The sequence below is a fragment of the Falco naumanni genome, chromosome 6 (genome assembly GCF_017639655.2).
Source record: "Falco naumanni isolate bFalNau1 chromosome 6, bFalNau1.pat, whole genome shotgun sequence".
In the NCBI taxonomy this organism is placed as follows: domain Eukaryota; kingdom Metazoa; phylum Chordata; class Aves; order Falconiformes; family Falconidae; genus Falco; species Falco naumanni.
The window spans coordinates 44972492-44998890 of record NC_054059.1 but is presented as its reverse complement, the minus strand read 5'-3'; the positions used below and the strand labels follow the sequence as shown (position 1 = coordinate 44998890).

General features: G+C 38.1%; 1 protein-coding gene across 3 annotated transcripts in view; it reads right to left on the bottom strand.

Annotated features, from left to right (window-relative positions):
- Positions 1 to 2051: 2051 nt before the first annotated feature.
- The window catches only part of TAB2 (TGF-beta activated kinase 1 (MAP3K7) binding protein 2), a 66361-nt gene continuing 42013 nt past the window's right edge, over positions 2052 to 26399 (bottom strand). For 2 of the 3 annotated variants that reach the window (XM_040597823.1, XM_040597824.1), the window contains exons 2-7: positions 22257 to 22445; positions 15307 to 16819; positions 8420 to 8580; positions 7682 to 7775; positions 6292 to 6372; positions 2146 to 4107 (exon numbers count right to left, since the gene is read on the bottom strand). In XM_040597823.1, the coding sequence (XP_040453757.1) occupies positions 3962 to 4107; positions 6292 to 6372; positions 7682 to 7775; positions 8420 to 8580; positions 15307 to 16819; positions 22257 to 22358 (2097 nt within the window). In that variant the 5' untranslated portion in view covers positions 22359 to 22445 and the 3' untranslated portion in view covers positions 2146 to 3961. Of the gene's footprint in view, positions 4108 to 6291; positions 6373 to 7681; positions 7776 to 8419; positions 8581 to 15306; positions 16820 to 18716; positions 19007 to 22256; positions 22446 to 26399 lie in introns of those variants that run through there. The other variant, XM_040597821.1, reaches the window with a different exon arrangement.

Here is a 26399-nt window from a genome sequence, read left to right as displayed (position 1 = left end):
GTTTTATAGCAATGCTCGCATTTTAGAAAACCAAAGTAGTGGCATTGAAAAGGGTGAATATCAGTAAATTTCAATACTTGGCTTTTTTTTTTTTTTCTTGTTAAATGCTTATTTAACATCTTTGATCAAGTTCTCCTTTAATTTATGTCCAGGCTTGAATGTACATTCAAGGCAGAGGAATCTGAATAAATGCAGTACTAATAAGGATACTTTTCTCCCTGGGCATCTACAAAATACACTGAAGGTAAATACTTCAAGATCATAAAATTGACTAAGCTCACACAAATACAACAGACAGGCACAAATACCAACCATGCAGTTTTAAAATCAACGTATCATTAGTTTGAGACTGAAGATATCAAATGTCACAATCTAAATTTCAGGGGTGACACACACAACCATACTCCTGGGTAACAGAATAGCTCTACTGACTGGAGACCACAGAAGACAAATGTTTTTCTAGTTTATCTGGAAAACTGGCAATGCCAACTGAAGGCAGCCCCGCAGAGCTGACGTGACACAGCAGCCCAGTTACCAGCTCTGTCTGTTTCACTGCCTGCACTTCTACAGTCATCCCAATTCTAAAGCTTGACTGAGTGATGAGCATTTCACATATTCATGAAAAATAAACAAATAAACAGCAGCACCTCTAAAAGCCAAGAAGCATACTTCTCCCTTCCTGCTAAAGAGTGAAATAATCTATTTGGGGTTGGTTGTTGTTTTGTTTTTTTCCTGTTGTTGATTTTTTTACAATTATAGAGATCCCTAACAAAGACAGTACAGAAACATAGTCATAAATCAGCATCATCCAAGATAAACTACTGATGTTCACAATACAAAGTTTAACCTTACCGCAAATGTTTCATTTTTTGTTATTTATCTTCTATGAGGAAAAAGAAAAAAATTCAGCAGTGAAATTAGTTCTACTTCATCCCTCAAAATCCTACCCTTTAAAAGCATACAGCAGTGATATGCCAATATACTGGTATCAACTTGAAGGAAGACCTAATGATATACAGGACAAACATAAAGCCCCCTGAAGATAATTTAAAAGTCTGTGAACCAGACAACACTGGAGATGTCATTTCTCTTGTCCCACTATTCCAGGATCAGTTATTGAAAACACTGCCCCATACGCTCATACTAATGCGCTGATGGCTCTGCACAGTTAGCTGGGAGCTAGGATGTAAATTTTTTTTTTCCTTCAGAAAATAACACACAAAATAAATGCAGGGAGAAGATGAATTACGCATTTGATATGATGAGCAGAATTCCACTTCACCTATTTCCCCCAAACATGTTTTTTCCCCCCGCCACAACTGATTAGTTTTCCTTGTTTGCTTTTTAAAAACAGCTGCCCTCCTCACTCCAAGCGTTACTTTCCATACAGCAGATAAAGGCACTTCAGCTGATTAATCTGCATTAAGGAATGTTTTTTATTGGATCTGTAGTTGATCTCTTTATAGATGCCTCCTGAAAGGCTTTTTTACACAGCATCACTGTGTCTCAGGAAAGCACAGCTCCACACACCAAATGTCTGTCTAAACAGGGTCCAAGTGGGAAAGACATGTCCAGGAACACTTCACATCTCATAGCACTATAGTATACACAGCACAAAATACAGTTCAACCATATTAATCATTAAACTGTGCTTACGTTAACAGTACACAAAGTAGATAAACTATTACCTTGGACATAGTGGTTGCCCATTTTGAATCAGAAAAATATTTTTAAAATCATAAACCCTTAAAGTGTGAAGTAAAAAGAGCATGTGTCTAGCTTACTAATTATTCATAAAGTGAATGATTCTCTGGTCAGGACACAATCTTGTCAGTGCAACTTTTCAGAATACATTCCTTACGCTCACGGAATTACGAATTTAACAGAATAATACATGGGAGGAAAGACAAGATTCAACAAAACAGAGGCTTAAATAGAAACTCTGGTGGCAAGAAATCTGCCTACTTTTAATACTATTAATGCTTATTGTTCCGTTGAATATTCTGCTGCTCCACAGCATGGAAAAAACAAACAAATCACAAAACCAAACATTAGAATATAATTTTTTTTTTAATTTTTATAAATAACTTATCTGTTACAAAGGCAGTTTACCCAGCTAAATCACAAAACCATCAACTCAAGATATCCAAATTAGGTTTTATTAATAAACAGGTAAAAACTGATTTGTCAATCTTCACATAGAACTGCAGATGAAGCTGAAAAACAAGGCCTCATTTTATAAACAAAATGCATTGAATGCAAGTGCTTTGGGTCTACTGCCTAATTACCTGGGATTGGCATTTTCTTCCCACATAAAAAAAAATGCAAAGCCTTCAAAACAAAGGCCTCTGTGCATTCACATAGATCACTTGTAAAACTCCTAATAAAAGTGTCCACTGGCAAATGTTTACAGTGGGTGACAGTCTACTTTGTCTCTTGCTACATTGTTAGCACTCCCTCCAGCCTCACGCTAAGTGCTGCTACATAATTCTTTGCGTGCCGTCTTTCATGCATACTGTACTGGAATTCCATTTTCTTGATCTTGGTTACGTACATCCCCGATCACGTGAATATTTTCCTTAAAAAAATAGATCATCAAAATAAAGAGATGCTTGAGGTTGCTTCAGTGTTCAAGTCTGTTTGATTTCTCTTTTCCAGCCTTTATTTCAGTTGTCCTAAATATTGCTATCCTTGTTTTCTATAAATATGAGACTTCACCACAAAGTCAGGTTTAGAAACCGGCTGCCAAAACAGGAAAGCATTTAAAGTCCTTGAACAAAGCTGTACGATGCTGCTGCTGTTGATTTTGGCACTGTATGTACTTCCCCAATGAATCTCTCTCCAGGAGTCTGCAAGATACCCAGCAGATGAAGCAAGCTTGAATCAGATGCTGATCTGTTGGTGGGTTGAAAGTTTCTTAGTATAAAGTTTCCTCACACCAGACAAAACGCTACCTTGTGTCACCCACCGTAAAACTCAGTGTACAGAGTGAACTATATGCATAATTCTTCCAACTTATCCTGCATTTTTACCACGCTGCATCTGCAGGTCTTCACAGATCATCAGCATTTACAAGAGCAATGTACAGAATGAGCAGAGGAAAGCTATTTTGTGCATAGTTTCTTATTAATGCTCTTATTTTAAGGCATTGCTTCTCTCAGATAAAAGCTTAAAAAAAAGGGACATGATCGTGCTTAATCACTTAAAGGGAAAAAAGAAAGTTAACAAAAAAAGACTATTACACTATACATACAGAAGTACAAGAAAATAATAAAGGTGAAGAAAAGAAATCACTTAAAGCAGGCTCTAGAGCTATGTACAGTAGGAAAAGCTTTGGGGTATTTCACTGTGTGTATTGTACAGACAACGCATGCAGTTTTTCCTTTTCATCTTCAGATGTGATTGTACTGATTTCTGGCTTCACAGAGATGTTTTCAGGGAAGACAAGGCAAAGAGTACCACTGATTTGTGAAGTTCTTCCCTTTATCGAAGGCACTATGTGGCAGCAAACAGTTCAAATAGTTAAACCTTGTTCCTTTTAGATCTCCTCTGTGCATGTAGTGTTTCACTGAAAGCTCTGAAAACAAAAACACTAGCACTCTATTCCTTTCCCCTGTCAAAATTCAGTAGTGACACTGGGGCAGAGAAGAGGATGGGCAACACCCAAGCACTGAACATGGTCTGTGTTACTGGGATACTGGTAATACTGTACATGGTTTAGGCAGCTGGCAACCGAGTCTTTCAGCAGATTACCTTTCAGCCGATCAATTTCAACTGCCTGTGACACAACACTGAGGTATTACTAGCTCTGTGGGCTGACATTTAACATTAGCAAAATACCATCTCGTCACACCTTCAATTTTACAAAATCCCACGCATAAATGCTTTTTTTGCCCCCCAATAACTGGGTAGTTCCTTGTACGTTTGCTATGGTTTTATAGAAGGTAACGGGCCTGTTGGCTCAGAAATGCCTGGGCATTTCACACTGTTCACAGCGATTTAAGGCCGGATGATTTAAAAAAGTACAGGCAGTACAACTCCACTGAGCTCCCTCATCTTCATCTGTGTCTGGAACAGTCTTTGGTGTTTTCACAGTGGACCTCTGATCTGTGACATGAAAGAGATAAGATAAGCAGTTACTAACTAAGAACAGCATGGAAAGAATTTTGAGATGATTTTTTTTCAGTAACTGAGAACTATCTTGTTCCTCCGAGAGCAGCACAGTTATTGCAAGTGACAGAGGCAGCTTTTTACCACCCCCTTCACTAGAGCTTGATTGTAAGTCAGCCAAATGGCACAAGGTGAAACTATAAAAAGCAAGTTTCCCACCCCTTTGCTCTGCCTTCTTCCCTTTTGGTCTCAGTTCAAAGCTGTTGCATGAAAAGGAGATAAAATTCAGAAATTAATCGGCACAGGAAACATGCACGAGATTTATTAGTCTGAGGTCTATGTAGCAGTCTAAAATTTGTTATGGCAAGAAGTAAGTGCTCTGTAACCTTTTGATACATTTAACATTTTGACCCTAGAATGAGTATTAGCAGTTCTTCCTCAAACCAGATAAGCAGACAGATACATTAAGGAAAAATCAATGGCTAGCTCTGTCATGCTACACTGTAATCCTCCCAAGCATACAAGTGCATCTTTTTGCATGATGTGTTAGACAACAACCTTGAACTAATTTAAGAGAAAAGATGAAGAGATGAAAAAGATAAAAAGAGAGAAAAGTGACTTCAGATTAAGGGTTGCCCATTTAGGCAACTGCAGTAAAGTCTTCCAGACAATTATTTCAAGTGGAAAATATCTCATTAGCAACTAGCCAATGGCAACCACTGCAAAATGACAGCGACAACATCAAGAAGTACCATGCCACTGATCACAACTGCAAAAGAATAATTTTTCATTATTCTGTGAACAGTGATAATTCTTTTTTAAGTCCCAGCCTATACCATAGTTAAGTTAAAACTTAAAAAATAGAATGAACTGAAAACTAAAGTCAATGGAGGACTACGATACAGCAACAATGCTTTTTTAAAAAGCTAGATAAAGGATAAGAGGAACTCAAGAGGTTTAGAAACCAGTCGGAGTTAACTTTGCATTTTCAAGATAGGTTTTACCAAATTACTGAACAGTTAAATTTGTCAGTTTCTAGAAGATGAGTTGATGCAAACGTTAAAAACTACTCACAGAAAACTTATTTTAATTTTTTCTTTGCTAGGTTAGTTTTTATTTACTGTAAAGGGAACTATGTAATTGACAGAACTGATAAATTCTTCATGGTTTGGCTGTAAAATGTATCTAATAGGACTTTGCATGGCTTTAACTTCACTCAGTATTTTCACTAACAGCCTCCATAATGATATAGGATAAAGGATTAAAAATCCTTCTAAGGCATGAAGAACAGTATCAGTCTGGAGGAGTTACAGTCTGGAGGACAAGAAAGTCAAATTCACCTAGACCATTTTGAAATACAGAATGGTCAGAAATCTGTAAGATGAGACTGTGTAACAAGTTAACACACACGACAAGGACCAGTCACATACACATCTGTACTATGTGGAGAACAAAGACTGCACAGAAACATCAGTGGATTTGGTCTGCCTACGGGTCGTACCAAGATGCTGTCGCAAACAGTTAATTTCACTCTCTGCTTTATGTAACATGTAAGAATTATTCTGTTTTGTTTGAGATCCCATTAGGGCAAAAGAATGAGTAACATGCAAAACTTAACAACAAGCAGAATGTTCAAGACTAACAAATTCAGCAATATTGACTGCCCTATTGGGCAGCATTCCTTTCCTCTTCAACTATCTAAAATTGTATTTAACAATAGCCAGAAGAGGCTCTTACATAAATCATTAATAAAAATTCTACATAGCCAGGAAGTCCAGTCAGGGTAACCAAACTGAGTTATTCTAATACGTAAATAAATCCACTCTTCACCAAGGACAATTATGAAAATTTCACTATTTTAAACAAGTTTCACTCATCCCTAAGCAATCTACCTCACATTAATTTTTTAAAAAAGATGGATGCTTCCATTTACTTAAAACACCTCCCAACAGATTATCCATCTTTAAACATACCCTATTTAATATACTACTTTCCTGAATGCATAAAAAGAGAAGAGCAAATAGAAGTGTATTACTGCCAATACAAATAAAATGCAAGGTTTGTATGCTTTTGAAGTAATCTATTTCACAATCAACATTTAAACTACATTAACAGAATAGAACTTGATATTAGATGCAAACCACATATTAGTATTACATCAAAATTTTACCAGTATAGTACCTTTGGGTTTTGGTGGCACTGGACCAAGAAATCCAATATTATCATAAAAGTTATGAATAGCGCTGGGATTAAAATGTGGTCCTAAAAATAAAAAAAAAAAAAAAAGTGAAGCAGTTTTAAAAATAAACTTGGGTAGGAAAGCGTATCAGGGTTTTTTGGCAGTAATTCTGAAACAGAACTACTATTCATTATCACCTTTTGTATCAAGGTGTCAACAGAGACCCAAGTGAGGTATTAGTGATGTCAACAATACACTTGAAAATACTTATTGCCCAAAATATGCAATATAAAGTCTGAAACAGAATCCAGCAGACCAAACTCCTTAAATGTATTTTCTTCTGCCACTCTTAAATATTTAACAGCATTTTATTAGTAAATTTTACCTGAGACTTTCTAAATTGTAACTATACGGAAAGATATGTGCTATTTACTATGCAGTATATTATGCTTATATTTAATACTTACAAGGAACTCCTACCTCCAATTTACTGTAACAGAGATATAAAATCACACGTAATCTGAATATTCTATTTAAGGTCAAGTTTTTAGTGCTGCATTACATTCAAGTACACCTGTCTACTGTCTCCTTATCTGCAGGTACACTGAAGAACTTCCATGGCTTTTGAGCGAACTGATCTAACAGCTCGCTGCTGCTGGAAGCAGAAAGCACTAGCCCCTTCCCTCTCACTATCTCAGTTCTCCCTTCCTGCGCCTCTCCTCACATCAGCTGCAGCAAGCTTTTCCAGCAATGCAACATTTTTTGCTTGGCTAGTGAGCAGAATCAGCTCTGCAAAGGGTCTAAAAAGCTAACACAGAGCCAGAGCACAGTAAGAGAGGGAAGCAGGAAGAGAGAGGGACCTCTTGCTGGCAGCTCTTGAATTGGCTCAGCTGTCTCAATTTCACCCTCACGACCTAAGGCTGCATATCCCTGCAGACAAGGAAAGTGGAAGGAGGAGAGCACGCTGGAAGTTAAAACTGTACTTTCTATTTGCTAACTTGAGACGCTGACTAACACAGAAGTGGAAGACAAGAGAGATATTGACACATGCACAGCTGTATCACTCACAAAACTACTTCTCCCTCTTCTTTGGTGCTCAAATAATCAGATTCCCTCCCCTCCCCTTACTAAATAAATGGCATCACAAGTTTCTCTCTTCTGAGCAAAGTATGAGATAGAAATGACTGGGATTAGGAAAATCATAAAGCCAACAAAAACAGGCTGAGAAGACAACTACTTCCATGGTTTCACTCAAAATGACATGAAGATTTTGCAAACTGTGTATACATTTATAACAGACACTTCTGATAATTTGATACATGCAGACAGTGAAAGAAGAAAGGAAAGACACACCAACATTTACAGTTGCTGATGTACTAAGATATACTGTACCTCTTGCTTGAAAAAGATCAATCTCTTTGGTTAGGCAATCTATGTCTATCTGCAGCTGTCTGTTACAACTTCTTAACTGTTGCATTTCTTCCAGCTGAAAAAATAAATCTGCCTGTTAGACTAAATTTTCCCATTTTATTGCCAGTTATCATTCATGCATTGGTAGGCAGCATTTAGTTATTTCAGAAGTGAAGATAAAAAAATAACCTTCCCTAAAACCAGCCTTCTTCTTTTAATCCAAGCGTAATCTTACAAAAAGCTTTCAGACCCACCAAATTCTCTCTCATCAGATTTCAGAGCTGACTGAACAACTCCAAATTGTGGTCAAAACACAGCCAGTGGTCCACCAGATCAATGGCTGATCTTCTGGCACTAGATACTGGTGCATTAATCAGCTTCTTTGAGATTGCTATAAGCATGAAGACCAAAAAACACTTTGTGTGGAAAGCAGTATGGAGTATTAAGTTGTAGTCTGAAACGTTAAAAAGGACTACCAGGTCAAACCTTTTGTGACTACCTTTAAAAGCAACACTTCACAAAGCAATTAGTGAACTGGAAGTCTGTGGTTAAATAATGCACATTTAGTCTTTACTCTAAACGACACCGTTTACCAGTTTAATTCTAGCTACACTGCCTGTCACTATTATGTTGTCAGCATACAAGGAACTGTTCCTTTAATTTATTGTGACAGACCACACTTGTGGTTTAGGTTTATAGACTACAGACGTTTCAACTTACTGATGGAATTTGGGAAACAGAATTCGATCTTTTCAGGCGCCTTCGTGTTAGATTATTCTCCATTTCATTGACTTCTGATTTTAGTTTATCCAACTTTTTCTTTTGAATCTCAAGTTCTCGTTGAAGTCGCTCCATCCTCGCCTTCTGGTGTACCAGTAAAGCTGCAATACATAAAGTCCCATTTTATCTACTTTATTACCCTTCACATGGCAACATCAGATAAAGATGAAAGTTAGTATTCTTTTGGGAAAATACAAAAACATTGCTACAGATTGCCTTTCCATTCTCCTCACATGAAAATCTCTGCCATAGGAAAGAAAATGTGGTATTTTTCAAAACAGCACAAATCAATTACAGATAACAAGTAAATACAAAGCGAAAGTCACACAATGTAACAGATGACCATAGAAAATTTAGCTGTGATCTGTAAAAATCTTCCAAAACCCCAACCAATCTACAGGAATGACTACCAGAAACCAAACCCATATGTTTCCTTGCATTGTATTCAGCCCAACCATTGTAGAACAGGTAGTATGAAGAGGATTTCAGAGAGACAGCTGCAATACAGAATACTATATATGCTAGATAAGCATCAAGATTTTGATTTTTACTGCTATTTGGATTGGAACATAATCCAATGTTCTTGTCATTGCAGGAGACACCAAATGAAACTAAATCAGAAAGTACTACAAGTAATACCACTGGCAAACATCAGTTATATTTATCGCAGAGGCTGGATTGTATGCCATTTTATCCCTAAACTATGGTGCCGAACCATTAGGTCAGCTTCTAATTTCTAACACTGCTTACTATTTGTAAAGAAAATGGCATGAGGAGACCTAATTTAAAAATGGTGAAATGTGAAATTAACATTTAAACCACAGCTTTTAAAGATCTAAAGAACATAAGCAGCGAAGATGCAATCAAATTCATACAACTTAAGGAGTTTATTTCATTGAAGGTATATTATTAAGTATCACCATGCAGGCAGATAACACTGCTCAAAGCAATTATCACCTTCTATAAGAATGGAGAATTGTTAAATAAACCCAACAGTTATTTCAACTTCTGCACAACCACTCATTCATCCATGAAATTACTAACAGACATAAACTAAGATCAGTTTCACAGACCACGGACACCTTTATAGCACTGAGAAAATTTTAAAATACCTTGTTATTGCTACTTTTTTTATAAAGATTGAATTTGCCTCAGAAGTGTTTAAGCAAAACTCTGGCTGGAACATTATGTTTAATTCACCACGATTTCTTCAAGTACTAGAAAGTCAGAACCACTCAAATTTGGTTGGTTAGGTTTCCTGAGTAGTAGTAAAGGAAAAAATGGCACACCAAAAAGATACAGCTTTCCACATCTTTGGCAAGCAGAACTGCTCTCTGCTGCAATTCCTGCCTGTTCATTCATTCACACATCATATTTTGTCTTCCAGAGGTTCTTCAAAAGGAACAATCATGCCAAACTATTTTTGTACAGTGTAACAGAGCTGCAAGGCCTTACTGAGATTCAGCCTAGGCTTTTGAGTCACTTGTGTTAAAAAGATACTGAGATGACAAAGGTGCTTGAGCTTCTGCTTGATTTTGTTCAATTTAGAAACGTCTACATAAACAGGCATCTACACTGGGGGCAGCCCCTGGTCACACTACAGTTGCAGCTGTGCTCACATGCAATATAAAAATATAGTAACTGACATGCCAGGATAACAATTTTTTTTGAAGAGTTGGGATCATCAGGTAAGCAGTCTCAAAATACTCCCTCCCCTCTTGACAAGCCTTCTAGAAAACAGCTGAAAACTTCTTCCCATTTATGAACTCCAGGAATTACAAATGTAGCTACAACTATAAAGAAAGGAAATCAAAGTCTACTTTGCAGAGAGAGTACAAGCCCTTTTTCCTTCTACACTTTATTTCCACTTTTAGACAGTCCTAATTTTCATTACCTTAGTATTACTGCTGAGGCAACGCCTCGAAGCCCAGGTTATTGGTACTTGACCTGCAGGCACACAGCTTTGCTCTACCAACCAGACTCGGAACTCTTCAGACCTGTCTAACCGTGGATGCAGGCTGCTGGTGAGCAGCAAGTATGCTGGATATGAAAAGCAAGGAAGACTGCTATCACAGTTACCTCCAGGATGCATGACACGGCCTCAAGGGTAAGTCTAGCATCTCTGGAGGACTTTGCCCTGGCTTTAAGTGTTGGCTTTCACATAGAATTTGGTAGTTTTGCTTAAATACCATTTCAACAGCTGTAGGAAAAAATAGGGTGGGGAAAACAAAAATCTCCCCATATTCCACTGCAGTATTTATTAATGAAAAACAGAATTTAGGTATTCAGCTCCCTCTAGTGTTGACCAGAGCAACTGAAAACGCTAAGAAAAATGCCGCGCACTTCTGAATCTAATGCAATTCAGCTACTAGATCTCATTTACACTTAATGGACTTTTTGATAACCCTGTGCTTCTTGCACAAAGGAAATTCCACCTACGCAGACTCTACACAGATTAATCTGGAGTACAAGCCAGAAATCCTCACGCTTGCACTTGTTTATTCAGACATCCTTAAAAAGCAGCTGTTTACTGTAATCATCCTAGCAAAAGTACAAAGGTTGCCTCCTTGACTTGTCATTATTGTACCACAACCAGAACAGATTTCATGTTCAACTTTTTAATGATGTGCAAACAGGGTATTATGCACATTCAATTTTTTCAGCTTCTGCATGTTCACGTTCAGCTGATTGGCAAGAACAGTACGGCAAATGCCACCGTTTCCTTTGACATTCAAAGTGCACATTTTCCACAAAAATGCTGCAAATCATTATAATTACAGGGAGCATGAAAGTCTAGAGGACAAAAGTTCACTTTTCCTTTCTTAGAGACCTACTCAACCAGGTACTGAATCTACTTGTAAATTTGAAAATGTATGCCCAATTGTTTTCTCAAAGCCTTTGTGAATCTGAATTTTAAACAATTACTGCTTTAGAGTGTCTTTTATTATTTTAAATGTTTCTAAGAAAAAAATTAATCTAGGAACACAATTTAGCCCTATGCTACAGATTTATGAGTTTTTGAAATTTCTAAAGACCGCCAAATATAGAGGGAAAGGGAATCCTGGCAATGGAATTACTCTGTGACAGTAGAAATCCTCAGGACACACTTATGTTTGTGCACATTTTCAAAGTCCGTATCTGAAGCTGCACAAAATTCAGTCATTTAATATGCATTTAATACGCAATTTCAAGAGTTCACATTGCTTTTTTTCTCCCCTCCCTTTCCAAAATTATTTTCATTTATTTTTTTGAAGTGTCACTCAAAAGCGGGGCCTTATATACACAGCCAAATAGAGAGCTGTATTTTTTTTCTTAAATCACATGATGTTAAGGGCTTAAGGCCCCTTGGAGGATGGGGCACAGCTGTATCTCATTCAAGTTGTGTGGTGGTTTTGTTGGTTTTTTTAAACTTCTACAAGGACTGGTTAGTATTTTAAGAAGTTTGTTTCCTGGAGCTTTTTCTCTTTCTGAAAATTTTAAAGAGCTCCAGGAAACCAAAGCAAGAAATGTACAAAATGTCTAATTACCAAACTAATTTATCAATTAACATATTTAAACCACAGAACTGCTAAGTAAAAATACATCCACATACATACCTATTATTGGTACTAATGATCAACTCTATGCATATGACCTCCTGCCCAAGTTAAAGAAAACGTGAACAAGTCAGACAAAAGCCAAGTTGTACTGAACTAAGGGACTTAAGCTCTCTAGTATAAAAACATAGATAATAAAGATTTTATTACACAATTATGTATTTTCTTGATAGGTTTTTGGCTGTATAATGGGCAGGCATCCTATACACAGAGCGAGCAACTTATAACTGTTTAGCCTCACTACTCAACATATGACTGCATGCACTGTGAGCATATATCACAACAACATTCTGAGTACAAAATTTTCAGTTTTTAACAGGATTTCACTGGTTTTCGTCTGTAAGACACTTTATACTAAATTGCATATTGAAATCTTAGGTAATTACATCATTAATAAAATTACATTAGAAATTGAAATCTCTGCTAAGTAATGAGAAATGATACTCCTGTACGTGCAGAGAACTGACACTAAATAGATTAGCATAAAAAATGCATCCTTCTTTGGCTGTCCTCTTGGGCACATGCACCTAGCAGTATTTTTCTCACAGCATTATTAATTCTTACTGACTTTAGTAGTGTATGAGTAGTCTCAACGTTTCCACAAGCAAGTCCGCAGTATCTCAAATTGGAACTCCAGAAAATATTCTGAGAAGTGTGGTGACAGTGAGTTTCTTAGCATCACAAAGTCAGTGGAGGAGATACAACCTAGTACTCCCGGGTGACCACGCTGATTTTATCTGAGCAGTACCCTACTCCTTTTCATGTCATATAACCTCCAGTTCTGACAGCAAAGAAAGAGATCTGTGGCTGTCTTCTACTAGCCACTCTGACTTACTTGAGAGGAAAACCAGAAATCTAATCATGGAAGATGACTGGAGTGGTTACACACGCCATAACTGAAGTAAAGCTTCTTAGGTGGCAGGCAGAAGCACTTGCAGATAGGCTCAACGGGACTTCTATTCTCCTGGGTTGGACCACGCACATAAATGTATTTCACCAGAACAAAGTAAAGGAAACCCCTTTTGACAACAAACCAACTCCACCTTCCACATTCCTTCTACCCCAAGCCAGTTTCAGTTCTCCCTGCCAAGATAAGGAGCATTCTGGGCAGAAACGGAAAAGCTGATAAAAATACAGTTTTCTCTAATCATGGCCGGAGGAACTACTCACCTGTTCTGACTAAAATTAAAATGAGATAAGCACCTAGCATGAAAGGTTTTGTGCACAGTCTGGATAAATTATAAGCAGCACAGAACATGGCCTCACAATGGAAAGCATCAAGTAACTCAAATCCTTTTCAGTATGTAACAGAAAAACACACCTATAAAACAGTTTTTTATAAGCAATAATTAGGACTGCCAGACATCAAGATCATACAAGTCTATCACACACTCCTCAACTTTCCAAAGATTAAATAGTTACAAAAACTTAAAAAAAAATAAAAATATTGCACTTGTTGCAGCAGAAATGGAACAACATCATGCCAGAAATCCCAAACGCTTCTGAATGTAAAGAACCTCAGAAGCATGACTGTATGAACTAGTGAAGGACACAGAAAGATAGTGTTTCCCTAAGGTCCCTAAAGCTGCACCAGCCCACATTATGCATGTACACTTCATCTAAAAACTGTGTCTATGTCTTGGCTTCAGGAACAACTGGGCTCCACAGCAGGTATGAGCCAGTCAACACTTTTGAATTCTAGGCTGCATAGCAGAAACAGACATCGCAAGGTCACCCCAGCTCGATAAACTGGATGCTGATACCCACAGCCTGTTGAGATTATGCAGGAATTGTGCAGGATCGCGCAGGAAGACAGATTACAGCAGCCATCACTACCAGGGGTACAAGTAATTAAAAGCTAGACCTGGTAGAAGTCAGTCCCATCAGAAAGACAGAACAGGATAAGGGGACACTCTTCCCAACAGGTACCTAAAATGCAGAATGCTTGGAAAGCAAGTTCATGATCTAAAAGAATATTTAGAGCCTAAGGACAAGATTTCGATTGCTTACTTTCTGGATATCTACAGTCTTCTAGAACAGCCATTCAAGTCTCTCTTCAGATTAAGGAAAGGGAATACCACTTCTGGAGGGCTACTTATTTTGCTTATCTACAGATTAATCTGTTTCTGAAGTTCTTTAAACTCTCCACTGATTATGCAAAACAGCCTAGGATGATCTGGTTTTTTGGTTGGACACCTACCCTTTTAGACACTTGAGTTAGGATGGATTATTCTCTCACCAAAGGTATAATTACATCCAGACATACTGCACAAGCTACAATCAGTTATTTACTTCATTACTGTAGGACTCCAGATAAAGACTAGGTTTCCAGTGTCCTGATCACTGTACTTACTTTTACAAACCAAAATGGCTAAATTAATCTAAAGAATGTTTAGAACTGTCTTGGAACAAGCCAGTTTAACAACATTGAATTGTTCGCTAAGTCCAAAGAGGACCAATGAGGTCAAAGACAAATATTTTGACAACCCACCCTGAACACTACTTAAGTATCCTAAGACTCATTCACCACCTTTATCCAAAAGGCCACGAGGGTTAATAAACCATCAAGTTGGTAATAAAAGCATGCAAAAACATAGAAATAGAAGAAAAAGATTAACAGGTCGGGTTGCCACATCATCTCTTTGAAGTTTTACCCTCCCATTACCACCGATGCTTTAAAATAGCTTTCTTTGGTGTGGCAGTCCTTCTCCTGTTTTCAAACATAACATAAGTATCAAGATTTTAAGCATTTTATTGTCAGGCCAACACTTTGTCCCACTAATTGCTTTTGAAGTCTGTTTTTCTTGCTTCTTAAATAATACTCACAAAAAGAAAAATGGGAACATTATCCAGTGGAAACAGTATCTCAACTGATTCAAAAATCTGCCAGTAGACTTGTAACTTTAAATCATTATGACAAATCGAACAAGCTTACATGTTTCTTTCAGAACAACAAAAAAATGAAGATGCTATGACTCCACTTCATTAAGCAGATAACATATCTACTTAAGACAAACAGAAGAATTATTTCCAAATATTTAGTTGCATGTCTTTCCCATATAAAGAAATCTATGATTTGCTTATAAAGCTTTTTTATTTATTTAGGAAATGCTCATGAATGCTAAAGTTGAAGATACAGTATTAACATCACAAAGGTTATCAACGGCTTCCTGCTCTGTACTGGACTGACAACCTGGTTGAAATCTCTACTATTTATATTAAGAATATTACCTTGCGTGTAGGCAGCATCATCAGATCCCATACTCAATTTCCGTGCATCACTGATCCTATCCACATGTGCTAAAACAGGGTCAGTAAGATGCTGGATACCCTCTGGTTCAACATAGTGATCAGGAAGGTTTAGAAGGTTTGTAGGTTCAAAGGTTGGGGACACTACCCCTGGGGAAACTGCAGGGGGCTTATTTGGAGAAACTGTAATTTTAAAAGTATATTTTGTGTTAGGTTGCGTAACCACCACTCGAGGAGAGGTTGCAGTGGTGCTGTTGCCCACTGCTCGACTCTTGGGTGGATGGTGATGAATAAATGCAGGACCCATGCTTACTTGACCAGACATATTCCTAGAAGTGGCAGATACTCCAGGATTTGTTGATATGAAAAGCGTGGGCTGGTTCCGAACAACTTGATCATCTCCTGTTGTGGCATTTGCTGAAATGTAGACCTTGGGCTGACCGCGTGTGATCACTTCATCAGTATTTGGAGGACTGGCCGATATGTAAACAGTGGGTTGACTTCTACTTAATGTCTGGCTGTTGAGGGAAGAGGAAGTAGCGGAGGTGCGAGGGCCAGTTGAACGCAACTTAGAAGAACTGTTTCTTTGTGGTGGTTCAAGTTTGATTTCAATTTGGTTTTTGCGAGGTCCTGTGGATATATTCTGAATGTTGTATTGGCTGTGAGCAGAGGATTGTGAGCTACCAGATGAATGAATCATAGGTGCTTGTGGAGTTGTAGGAGAACTGATAGGCATATAGACATGAGAAGTCTGGTGGCCTTGCTGATTTGCCTGCGTTGAGTGTTGCGATGAGGTATGTGGCGTAGTACTGGATGTAGGAAGAGTAGTCCAGGGACTTGGCTGCGAAGGCTGGTAGGCTTGCTGAGGATGCATGGGATTAAACTGAGATGCCCAGCCCGGCTGCTGCTGTGTCTGTCGAGTGGTACCACTAGGAGCTGTGATGTAAGGCCTAATATAGATAGAATTTCCCTGTGGACTGTTAAGTACAGGAGGAGGTACACCATGTATGTGCAAAGATGTAGGGGTATTGCGACCAGGCTGAATATTTGGGGCTAAAGTTACCATAATGGGATTGAATCTGGGTGTTTGTTGAGACAAGTTAGATACTCCTTTGCTGCCTAGGTGAAATCCAAGATGCTGCCCTGGATTAGAAGTACTAACTGTATTGGCCATTCCAAAGACGTTAAATCCTTGTGGAACCTGCGCAGGTGCTGTCTGTGGTTCCTGCTGAAACAGTTCATTGTTGGACTGACTGGTTTGAAGGTGTCCATCACTAACGCTGTGAGATAGAGTCCTACTTCCATTCATTCTACCTCCTTCTCTTCCATGGTGATACACGTTCTGTGACTGCAAATCCAAATTAAGAGATGTCATGTGATTTCGTAGTCCAGGAATCCCAGAGTCATCCGAAAAACCTAGGTCTCCTTCACCGTAGAGATACTTTGTGCTCTCCTGAGAGAGAACTGCACAACAGGCATCCAAATTATTGTTATTCTACAAGAGAGAAATGAAAGTTCGACATTACTGAGAAAATCCCATCACAGTTAGATATATATGCACCCAATCATCATTGAACAATTAACAAGGTAGCATCAAACAGAAAGCTTTAGGTGGTTGGCTAGCATAGCTGCTACGCATTCACAAGGGGCTTGCATGTGAAGTTTACTATTCTGAGAACAGTGACTCAGTCACTGGCACCAAGGCCGGAGGTCTGCACTGCTGCTGAAGCAATGACAGGGAGATCTTGGACCTTGACAAACGAACATCATGCAGTATGATACACCTTGGATGAATAGTTCTCCTATTCCTTCTCAATTTCAGAACGATCTTCAGCAATGACCAAGTCTCTGGCTTGAGGGGGAAAATGACAGAAGGAATGGATTCACAGCACCATATTACTGGTTAATAACTTAAAAATAAGAGCAAAATACATGTTCATTTTAAAATGTTTTCCCAAACATTTCAATACCAGTTATACATTACCTCCTGCTGAAAATGGAAAGTTAATCTTACATAGAGAAAAAAAAAAAAAAAAATCATGCTGACCCAAGGAGTTGTACATGACTTCAGAAGAAATGTAAAAATTCAGTTTAAACAAATAGAGCAGGATTACTCATTTGCAAGATGAAACTGTTAATGGAAAGCCCAGGGGATATTTGTATTTTCATTGTAAAACACTGCTTGCAAAGCTTTTAAATACTCACATTTGTACAAAGTTCCTTTATAAAACCTGTAACAGGATGACTTCGAACAAAACCCACAACCTAGCTGATTTCTTTTTAAGAACATTTCAGAAGCAAACCACTAATCCCTCACTGTTCTTTTACCACATGTTCAGTAATACTGTACTTGGATCTTCCCAATTCAGTTTCCTACATAAGGACTTTCAGAAAAGATTGAACATGCATCAGTGGCATAGTTTCTTAATACCGTGCTCTGTTCATACGGCTTTTCTTACAGATACCCCACCATACCCCCAACCTCCCAAGAAATAAAGGTTAATACTTTCAGCCAGAAGAGCACCTGTTGAGGCCCAGATATTATTAAAACTAAATAGGTGTCAAATTCATCCAGCACACAGAAATGAGTACTAGAAAGAATGCATACAGTCAAGGAAAACAACTGCATATGCCAAGTAGTAACATTATCAGTTAGTTAAAGAATAATACAAGCACAATAAATCGATCCATGCTACATGCTTTGTGCCAAGTTATTTTTGTCAAACTAGCAGACAGGAGTTTTCATCCTTCAACCAGGATACAAGGTCATAAAGAATGCTGTGCAGACACAGCAAGACTGTCTCTACTTTACACATTAAAAAAAAAAAAAAAAAAAAAAGGACAGACTTAACAGAAGTGGGAGAGGGACGACAAAGCTGAACTCCACCCACAAGACCAAAACTGTGTTCATACAGTCCAGAGGCAGTTCTGAATTAAAAGAAAAAAAATAATAAAATCCCTCAAAAAAACCTATCCACAAAAACTTTTCAAATACCAGGATTCCCTAAAGGCTATCTAACTAGCCAGCTATATATAAGCATTATTGCAAGAAGTCTTGAAAGATATCAAAATGGATCAAATTGATACTATGCATACTGGCTCTAGTTTGGAGTAAGCACTGGAGGGCAAAGTAATCAAATTAAGTTAGTAGTGAAGAAAGGAACCACACACAGACAGAACAGTGGGTAAGAAAAGATAAGAACATAGCCTTGTATTTGTTGCAAAGGAGACAAGGGAGCCAGAAAAGGGAAAAAGATAGGATGCCACAGAAAAACAAGCTAGAAAGATTTTAAAGGCAGATTTTGCATGAACTTAAGTGAATTAAAATTATTAACAGAAAGGCCAAAAATACCAAACCAAAAAGGAACAGGCCAAGCTTGCAAGGCCCTTACATTCAGCTTGAATGCATTTCTTAGGACAATTTTTTTTTCTTTTTTAAGACTGCATCCAATCAATTCCAAAATTTCAGTGACGTCAATGAGCAAATTGGAGAACTCAAAGGGGAAACGGGGGCACATGGAACCCCTGGCATCTTCTGGCTGGCAGAGGCAGAGTTTCAACCGCTTCTAGCTCTTTATAGATCAGAGAACCGGTTGATGGCAGAACTGAGCATATTCCAGCAAAACAATACCCCTCATCTTAGCTCTGCCCATGTCCCAATTGAGTTTAAAATGTTGGCACCCTGAAAGAGAAAGAAAAAAAAAGAAAGAATAAGAATGTTGGAGGGAAATGAGGAAGCAAGGAGAGGATGTAGACTTGAGGAGCAGGTAGTTACAGAATGCTCCAGATTAAAAAAAAAAAAAAAAAAAATACAAAACAAAAGGGGACAATGTCCACAGACTGGGGACACTGCAGTGACTCCTTTAAATGAGGAGAAGGGGACAGCTGAATGCAGGAGGCTTGTTGGGAAGAATGGAGGGATGCAAAACTTTTCAGGAACATTCAGTGCTGTCAGTCCAAGAAAGCAATAAAACTTTTTACTCCCCTAGATTACACAGGTTTAAGTTTCATCTTGTTAAGATTTTTGATGGTCCTCTGTTTTTAGTACACCAGATACTGGCTATTCACCTCAACATATTTGCATACTCTGTTTATCCTTAAGTTTTCCATTACAAGCATATAATGCTATAAACCTCCCTTTGAAAACAAGCTGAAAGTGTTTTGCTACAAAAATTCAAGGAGGAGGACTTAAGTATCTAGAGTTTTCCTGTACAATTCACAGTGATCCAAAGAAACTTTCTTGTTAAGAAAACCTCTTGGCAGTAGTATTACGAACTGTGTAACTGCTTAAACTCTCAGGTTCTCTCCTGGGATACCTTACACTTTCTGGTTTAAAACCAACCTCATTCTGACACGTTTGCACGTCAGGTACTGTGGGGGCAAGGCAAACCCACCATTTCTTATAACTGAGAATGTCCTTGAGTACTTATCTCTGACCTAAACCATAGTTACTGCATTTATTGGAAATTCCTTTGACTATGCTCAATTACAAGAAGGCAGAATTCAGGATTCAGATGCTGTTCCAGGAGTATTGCAAACACATATGAAAGTACTCTCAAATTCTGCTTTCCAGTTTTCACTGCCAGTCCAAGTACAAAATGTGTTGGTTTAAAGGGGTCATGTTAGTAGGCTTATTTAAGAAAATACACAAAAAAAATCCCACTATCTCAGAGGAGTAGCAGAGTTAGAAGCTGATTCAGAGAAACCAGAGCTCATGAAATTTCAAACCACCAACATGACAGGATTCTGTTGGTGAGTCTTAGAAGCTCTTAGTTAACAAAGAAACCAGCTTTCCAGTGTAAAAAAAAAATAAAAATAACAAAAATCAGTGTGCATATGGGGATGCACACAAAATACTGCACACAATTTTTGTTACCCTATGGAATTTTTCGAAGAACCTGTTATGAAAGCTGGCCTAAAATACTCCCTCAAAACCTTTCTCCCATATCTTTGTCAAAGTATGGGATGTATAGTATCTTTTGTTCAGTTATAAGGCTCCTTTTTATATACATATATAAAACAATCCACTGTATGCAACATTCTGAAGATTGCTGAGCCTCTCAAGAGCCAAGCACTACCTTTTAATTCATCAAGAATCACATTCAAAAGGTGATTACTGATGCATTCACTCTGTCAAGTCCATTGATCTTGCTCAACAAGCAGTTCTCACGTTTGAGGAACAAAACTGTACTTGTAGTTTAAGAATCAGATTAGTCCTACAGAGAACTAATGCAAAAATAGTGGTATACAATTCTGAAAACATATATAGACAAGTTACAGTCCAGCTCAGTTTCCTGTTCAGCTAAATATTTAGAGAGAAAATGTTGAGGAAAGCCTGAAGCCTCGTGAGCCCCAAGCAGAATTTTGCTCTATTGCAAACCAAAACCAATTCTCTCAAAACCCCTGCAGTTTTCAGATTTTTACTCTAGTATGAATGGAAAGTCATGATAAAGTCTTGAAAATATGAACATTACATTAGCAGTCACACTTTACTCCCAACAGTATAAACACTGTGTTTGGATGCACGTGCGTGTGACTACTTATACATATGTAAGTATACATATATATGTATTTTATAAATACAAATACATATTAAAAAGACAAACAATTATGGTATAAAGAATGTTTAATTGTAACCGCAGATGTCCTAGCCATAGTCCAGAGACAGCTAACTTCTGGGAACTCATGACCTATCTTTTTTCCAATCAAGCTGTGTATACTGATATCAGTATGAATATTCAGACAATCTTCTTATTATCCAGAGTACTCAAAGGTTCAATACCTTAGATAATGAAAAAAATCCAATCAGTATGGATGCCTTGGGACCACTGGCAAATGCAAAGCAAATGTTTAGACAACATAGTTAACAAATGCCGATAGACTTACTTAACTCTAGACATTCAGGTATACCTATGTCAAGCTTTGGATGGGCATATCGCTTCATCTGCTGACGTAGCTAATGTGATGTTATGGAGCAGAACTTGATACAAATTACCAGCATAAGTATTCTGATAGTGGTAGTATAGAACACACACAGCTGGAGGTCAAAGTTGATGACATGGCAGTCCATAGCCTTAGAACTAACTGCAGTACCATACAAAAATGCTTTGTTATATCCATGTCCAATAGAAATCCATATAGATTAGCAGCACGGACTCCAAAGCTGCAACACCACAAACCCCAACAAACAACAAAACAAAAGGGCAGAAGCACACCGGTGCATCACACCTATTCAGGTGTAACATGATGGATGCTAGGCTACAACCTGACAGGCTGATTCAGAGCACATGGGTGTGCCTGCATTACACTCTCAGGCTCCCTGCTGCAGAAGATAGGCAAGGTCACCAGCACTGGCTCTGCAGGCCAAGGAAGCTGGGAGTGGAACACAGTGGGCAACCTGCACGAAGGCAAGGGCCCACCAATTACCTTGAAGCCTGATGGAGATCAGGTAGTAAAGTTGCTTCTGAATGTGCCCTGACCCTCAAAGCAAAAAAACCAACCCCACAAACCAAAACCCCACCCACAAACCAAACCAACTACTAAAAACCTGCATCTCTGTATCACTGCCTTAAATTATCGCTGCTGGACTCAAGTTGGCTTTGCATCTCTCCTTTTGCCACAGTTAGTTTTGGGTCTTGAGATGGCCAAAAGGCATAAGCATACTGATTGGTGAGACTGCAGTCTCCATGCACACACTGATATACAGGCTGGTGTACCACTGGCCACTCCTGATTAGACATGGCGGGGTGGGGGTGGGGGTGGGGCAAGAGAGGCCAATTTATCACTTAGCTTGCTGTGCAACATAAAGGAATTGTGTGTGTCTCACAAAAATGAAAAGAGAAAGAAAAAACTACTTTCAAAGGAGACACCCATATATAATGCTTAAAATAAGCAACACTGCTTACTTGTATACTCATTAACAGAACACTGACCTGTAGCATGCATCTGGATACAACACCTTCAGGTACCTCAGGAAACTTCTGTCGCAGGTCATGTAAAACCTGAATATCAATTTGCTGGCTTCCTTGGGCCATTCGTATATTGCCTGGTTAGGATTTTTTTCAACAGGCAGTTTTAGGCCTTAGTAAAGGGAGTACTCATCTCTTCTGTCCCAGCATTTTCTGGAAGAGGAAGGAAAGCCTTAAGACACTGAAAGCAGGTACTTCTGATGTAAAAAAAACCAAACAAACAACAACAAAACACTCCCCCAAAACCACCACCCTCGTAACCCCTTCCCAATTATGCAATAGAAGTCTGTATTTTACATCAACGTTTTCCCATGTGACATCTCTGGCTAGCTAAATGTCCTTCACACACTCATAACCTTGAAAATTGCCCATTTATAGACACATCTCTTGATCAGTTTCCTTCTATTTTGGTTTATATATTGACATTATAAAATGTATTGGGAATAAAAAAATATTTGACTTATCAAAGTATTAAAATTCATGGTTTTAAGAACAGCATTTTTACTTAATCTAAACCACAAGTAAACACAAAGAAGTCCACATCAAAAATAGGAAGATAGTGTTCATTCCAGTTTTGAGTGTACCTACACTGTTACCTTTACCATCAGTGTTATTATTTACTATCAGGATATCGTGGCTAGAAATTCAGTGTTTCCAAGTTTCAGGATTTACTAGCAATAGCCTACTTGTTTTTCACCCAACAGAAGTAGTATTCTAAGATTATGACTAGAAGGAAATGACCCTATAACAACTTGGGTTTCTCCAGCACATTCTGTTTCTCCTTTGAAGGAAATTATGAAGAGTTATGAATAAGAATATATCACAATCACCCAATCAACACATTTATACAAATTACCTGTCTTGGTTATATAACATCTATAGGCTTTTACCAAGAAGAATTTCTACTAGTCATGTTCGGAAGAATGCACCTATGTGTTAAGCAATAGAATGGTATCCTCTTCATATAAACTAATATTACAAATAAACGTGCCCATAGAGTTTATAAAAAACCTTAAGTAGTCAACTCCAACATCCATTTACCTCTTAAGCTACCAAATCTTATTCAAACATCTCTTATCAATTTACTCACTTGCCCCTCCTCTTCTCTACCTGCTTTTCTTTTTTTTGTCTCATATTCAACATGCACTATCACCCCACGCGCTGACTCATAGCAACTTGCAGCCGAAAACTGCCTCCAGTACCACAAGGTGCTGCTCCCTGGATCCCATCAGCCCAAGTTCTTTCCCAGCAATCCCACTGGCACACTCTTTGTAAGTGAAACCTATGTGCTTGTGCTTCTTTAGTTCTATGCGCTAAAAGGGGACTAGTGGGAAGTTAATCAAGGAACAATAACCATGATTTTCTAGTGCATTAACAGCACTTGTGATTCAAATATAACATAGTGCAATGCTACAACTTCTCTTGACACTGAAAAGATGGAAAAAACCTGCAAAGAATTGATGGGAAAGCACAAGGCACATCGTTTTCAGCAGTGATTACAAGACAGGCATAAATCTATTCCAGGATCACTGAACCATTATATCATGTACTAGTCCTAAACGACTCTATTACTTGTTTTCTCTAGTTCAAACTGATACAACTACTGGTCATTTAGTAATAGGTCTGAATCAGAACGCCTCCAATAATAGCTGAACATGATCTGAAAAGCAACACGTTAACCATTTTAACTTTCTGCCAACAATTTAAGAATAGCTCTGAAGAAAGAAAAAAATGGAAACAACCCAAAACACCGTTACTCTGGAGCCTCCATCTATATGCACTACACATAGGAAAAAGCAACTTGTTAGCTAATAAAATAGTGAAGACTGCAAGTCCTAAGAATATTCCAGTAAACATCTAATCATTATTTCAGTCCCATAAATTTCATCATCTCTGAAATAATCACAACACATACTTAAAAAAAAAAAGAACAGAAATTTTTGTTAGAATACTTGAGATAAAACAGATCATAATCCTACCCACAGTTTTTAGTGTACATAAAAACACAGTAGTCCACTACTGAAAACAGTATCACAACATCAAAACGTACAAGTACCAGCCAAGACTACTAGAACTGGAAACTAAGGTTATGGTATTCCTTCCCAAAATCCACATCCTGTGTATCTGACTATGCAAGTTCAGCTTCCCTTCTCTTCATGTACTTTATTAATCGACCCAGAGCCGGCCAACTCTTCAGGAGCTAGAGAGTCTGGTTCCCCCCTCTGATCTGTATGATTAAAACCCACTGAAATAAAAAAAAACAGCTGTTTGCAAAGAGGTGACCAGTATGATCTGTGAAAACAGCAGGCAATACCGGATTTTGAGTCCCACACAAGTAAAAGCACACATTTAACACTAGTGGTCACAGTATGATTACAGTTTAATTAGATACACATCTGCACTATTTCTGCATAAATTTACTCTGCATATACCAAGACTGCTGTCTCAAAGGGGTAGAGAAATATTGAAGACAAGAAATATTGAAGGTATCCCGTGGCTGCTGCTATCAGTATCCAAGATCAGTAATTTAAAGGTAGCATGGATACACCTAAACAAACCGCGGTCTGACTTCAAACTGAAGTTTAGACACACCTAAGAGGCTTCAGAAACTGCAACACTGGACAAGCAGAGATTAAAATATTTTGTTTCTAATTCAAGCTATACATCTGAAAAACAACCATATTCAAAAGCCAGCTGAAGCAGCAAGTCTTGGCTTACGCAACTGAGAAAAGCCACCCCAACCAGAGACAAAAGCAAGTATGTACCTCATTTGATATAAAAAGCTGTAATTTATTTTCTACCAGAAAAAAGTATCAGGCTTCTACTCTGTTATAGAGCAAAGCTACATTAAACATAACATTAATAGGGTTAAAATAAGATAAGAATTGCAGAAGTTAAAATGAAGACATGAAACAGTCTGTAAACACGACTTCAAGTGCTGGAGTTAATTACCCTTCCCACTTCACATGCACTGGCTAGCACAATGTGCAGTATGTACATATATTGTTAAAACAACACTAAAGCCTGTTTACATTTACCCAGGTTTAAAGCAAGCAATTCATAAAGGTTTGGGAATCAAGAATACTGTTAAGTGTCCCTGAAGTCTTGGAGCAAATGGCTGCTCACTATGGCAGACCCAAAGGAAGAGCGCACAAGCTTCAGCCGGAGCAGAGCACACTCCCCTGCAAGTACCTTTCGCAGCCATCTGCCCTTGGCTTGGATTGACAGGGACCGAGATCCTGCTCCCAACTGTTGAAAATACGCGCCCTCAGACAGAAAAAGCTAGCTGGGTTGACACTGTTCTGAAATCTTACATTCCTAAACTCTGAAAAAGTCAACTCCATGGCAGTAGTAGCACAATTTTAAAAATTAATGAACCATGCCTCACTAAAAACACATCTGTTATTTCTTCAGTGGTTTACAACCTAGACAAATCTGAGCAGTGACAAAACACTATTGATCTTACACTTTCTTTCAAGCAGCTATTAAGAAAAACACTGTTAACCAGAGAAAAAACCCCGTCAAATTAAGCAATTGATTCAATTGTTTATCATGATAACTGTATTGCAATGCTTCTCCAATAAAAATTCAAAGCTGGCAAGATCACAGCAAGTCCAGAAAAATACAGGTTTCTCTTAACAAGAAAGAAACTGGTTTCCCTTAGCTGAGTATCAAATGCCATTTTCCACCCCTCTTACACTGAGTAGCCCATTAAACTTACTGCTAAATAAGCAGTTAACCCCCCTCAATCCTCCAAAGACCTCTTAATTTTTTTCCATCTTCTCTAACCTACACTAAAGTAATCCATACCAGAACACACTGTATTATTATCAGGACAGTATTTTCTACACTCTCCATCTCAAATTCCCTGAACAGTACTGAAAAGTTTGTATCTACTCTTAATATAATTTTCCATATTTTGTCTGATGTATCATATTGGCAAAACAGCACCCTCACAGGTCTTACAGAAAAAACTGCAAGGGGAAAGATTCATGCATCCAGTCTTTTAGTGAAAAGTACAGAGAATAGATTAACCCCCCGCCCTTATTTAAAACATTTTAAACCAGGAGAACGTTCCACATTGTCACCCCAGTGCTTCATTTCAAT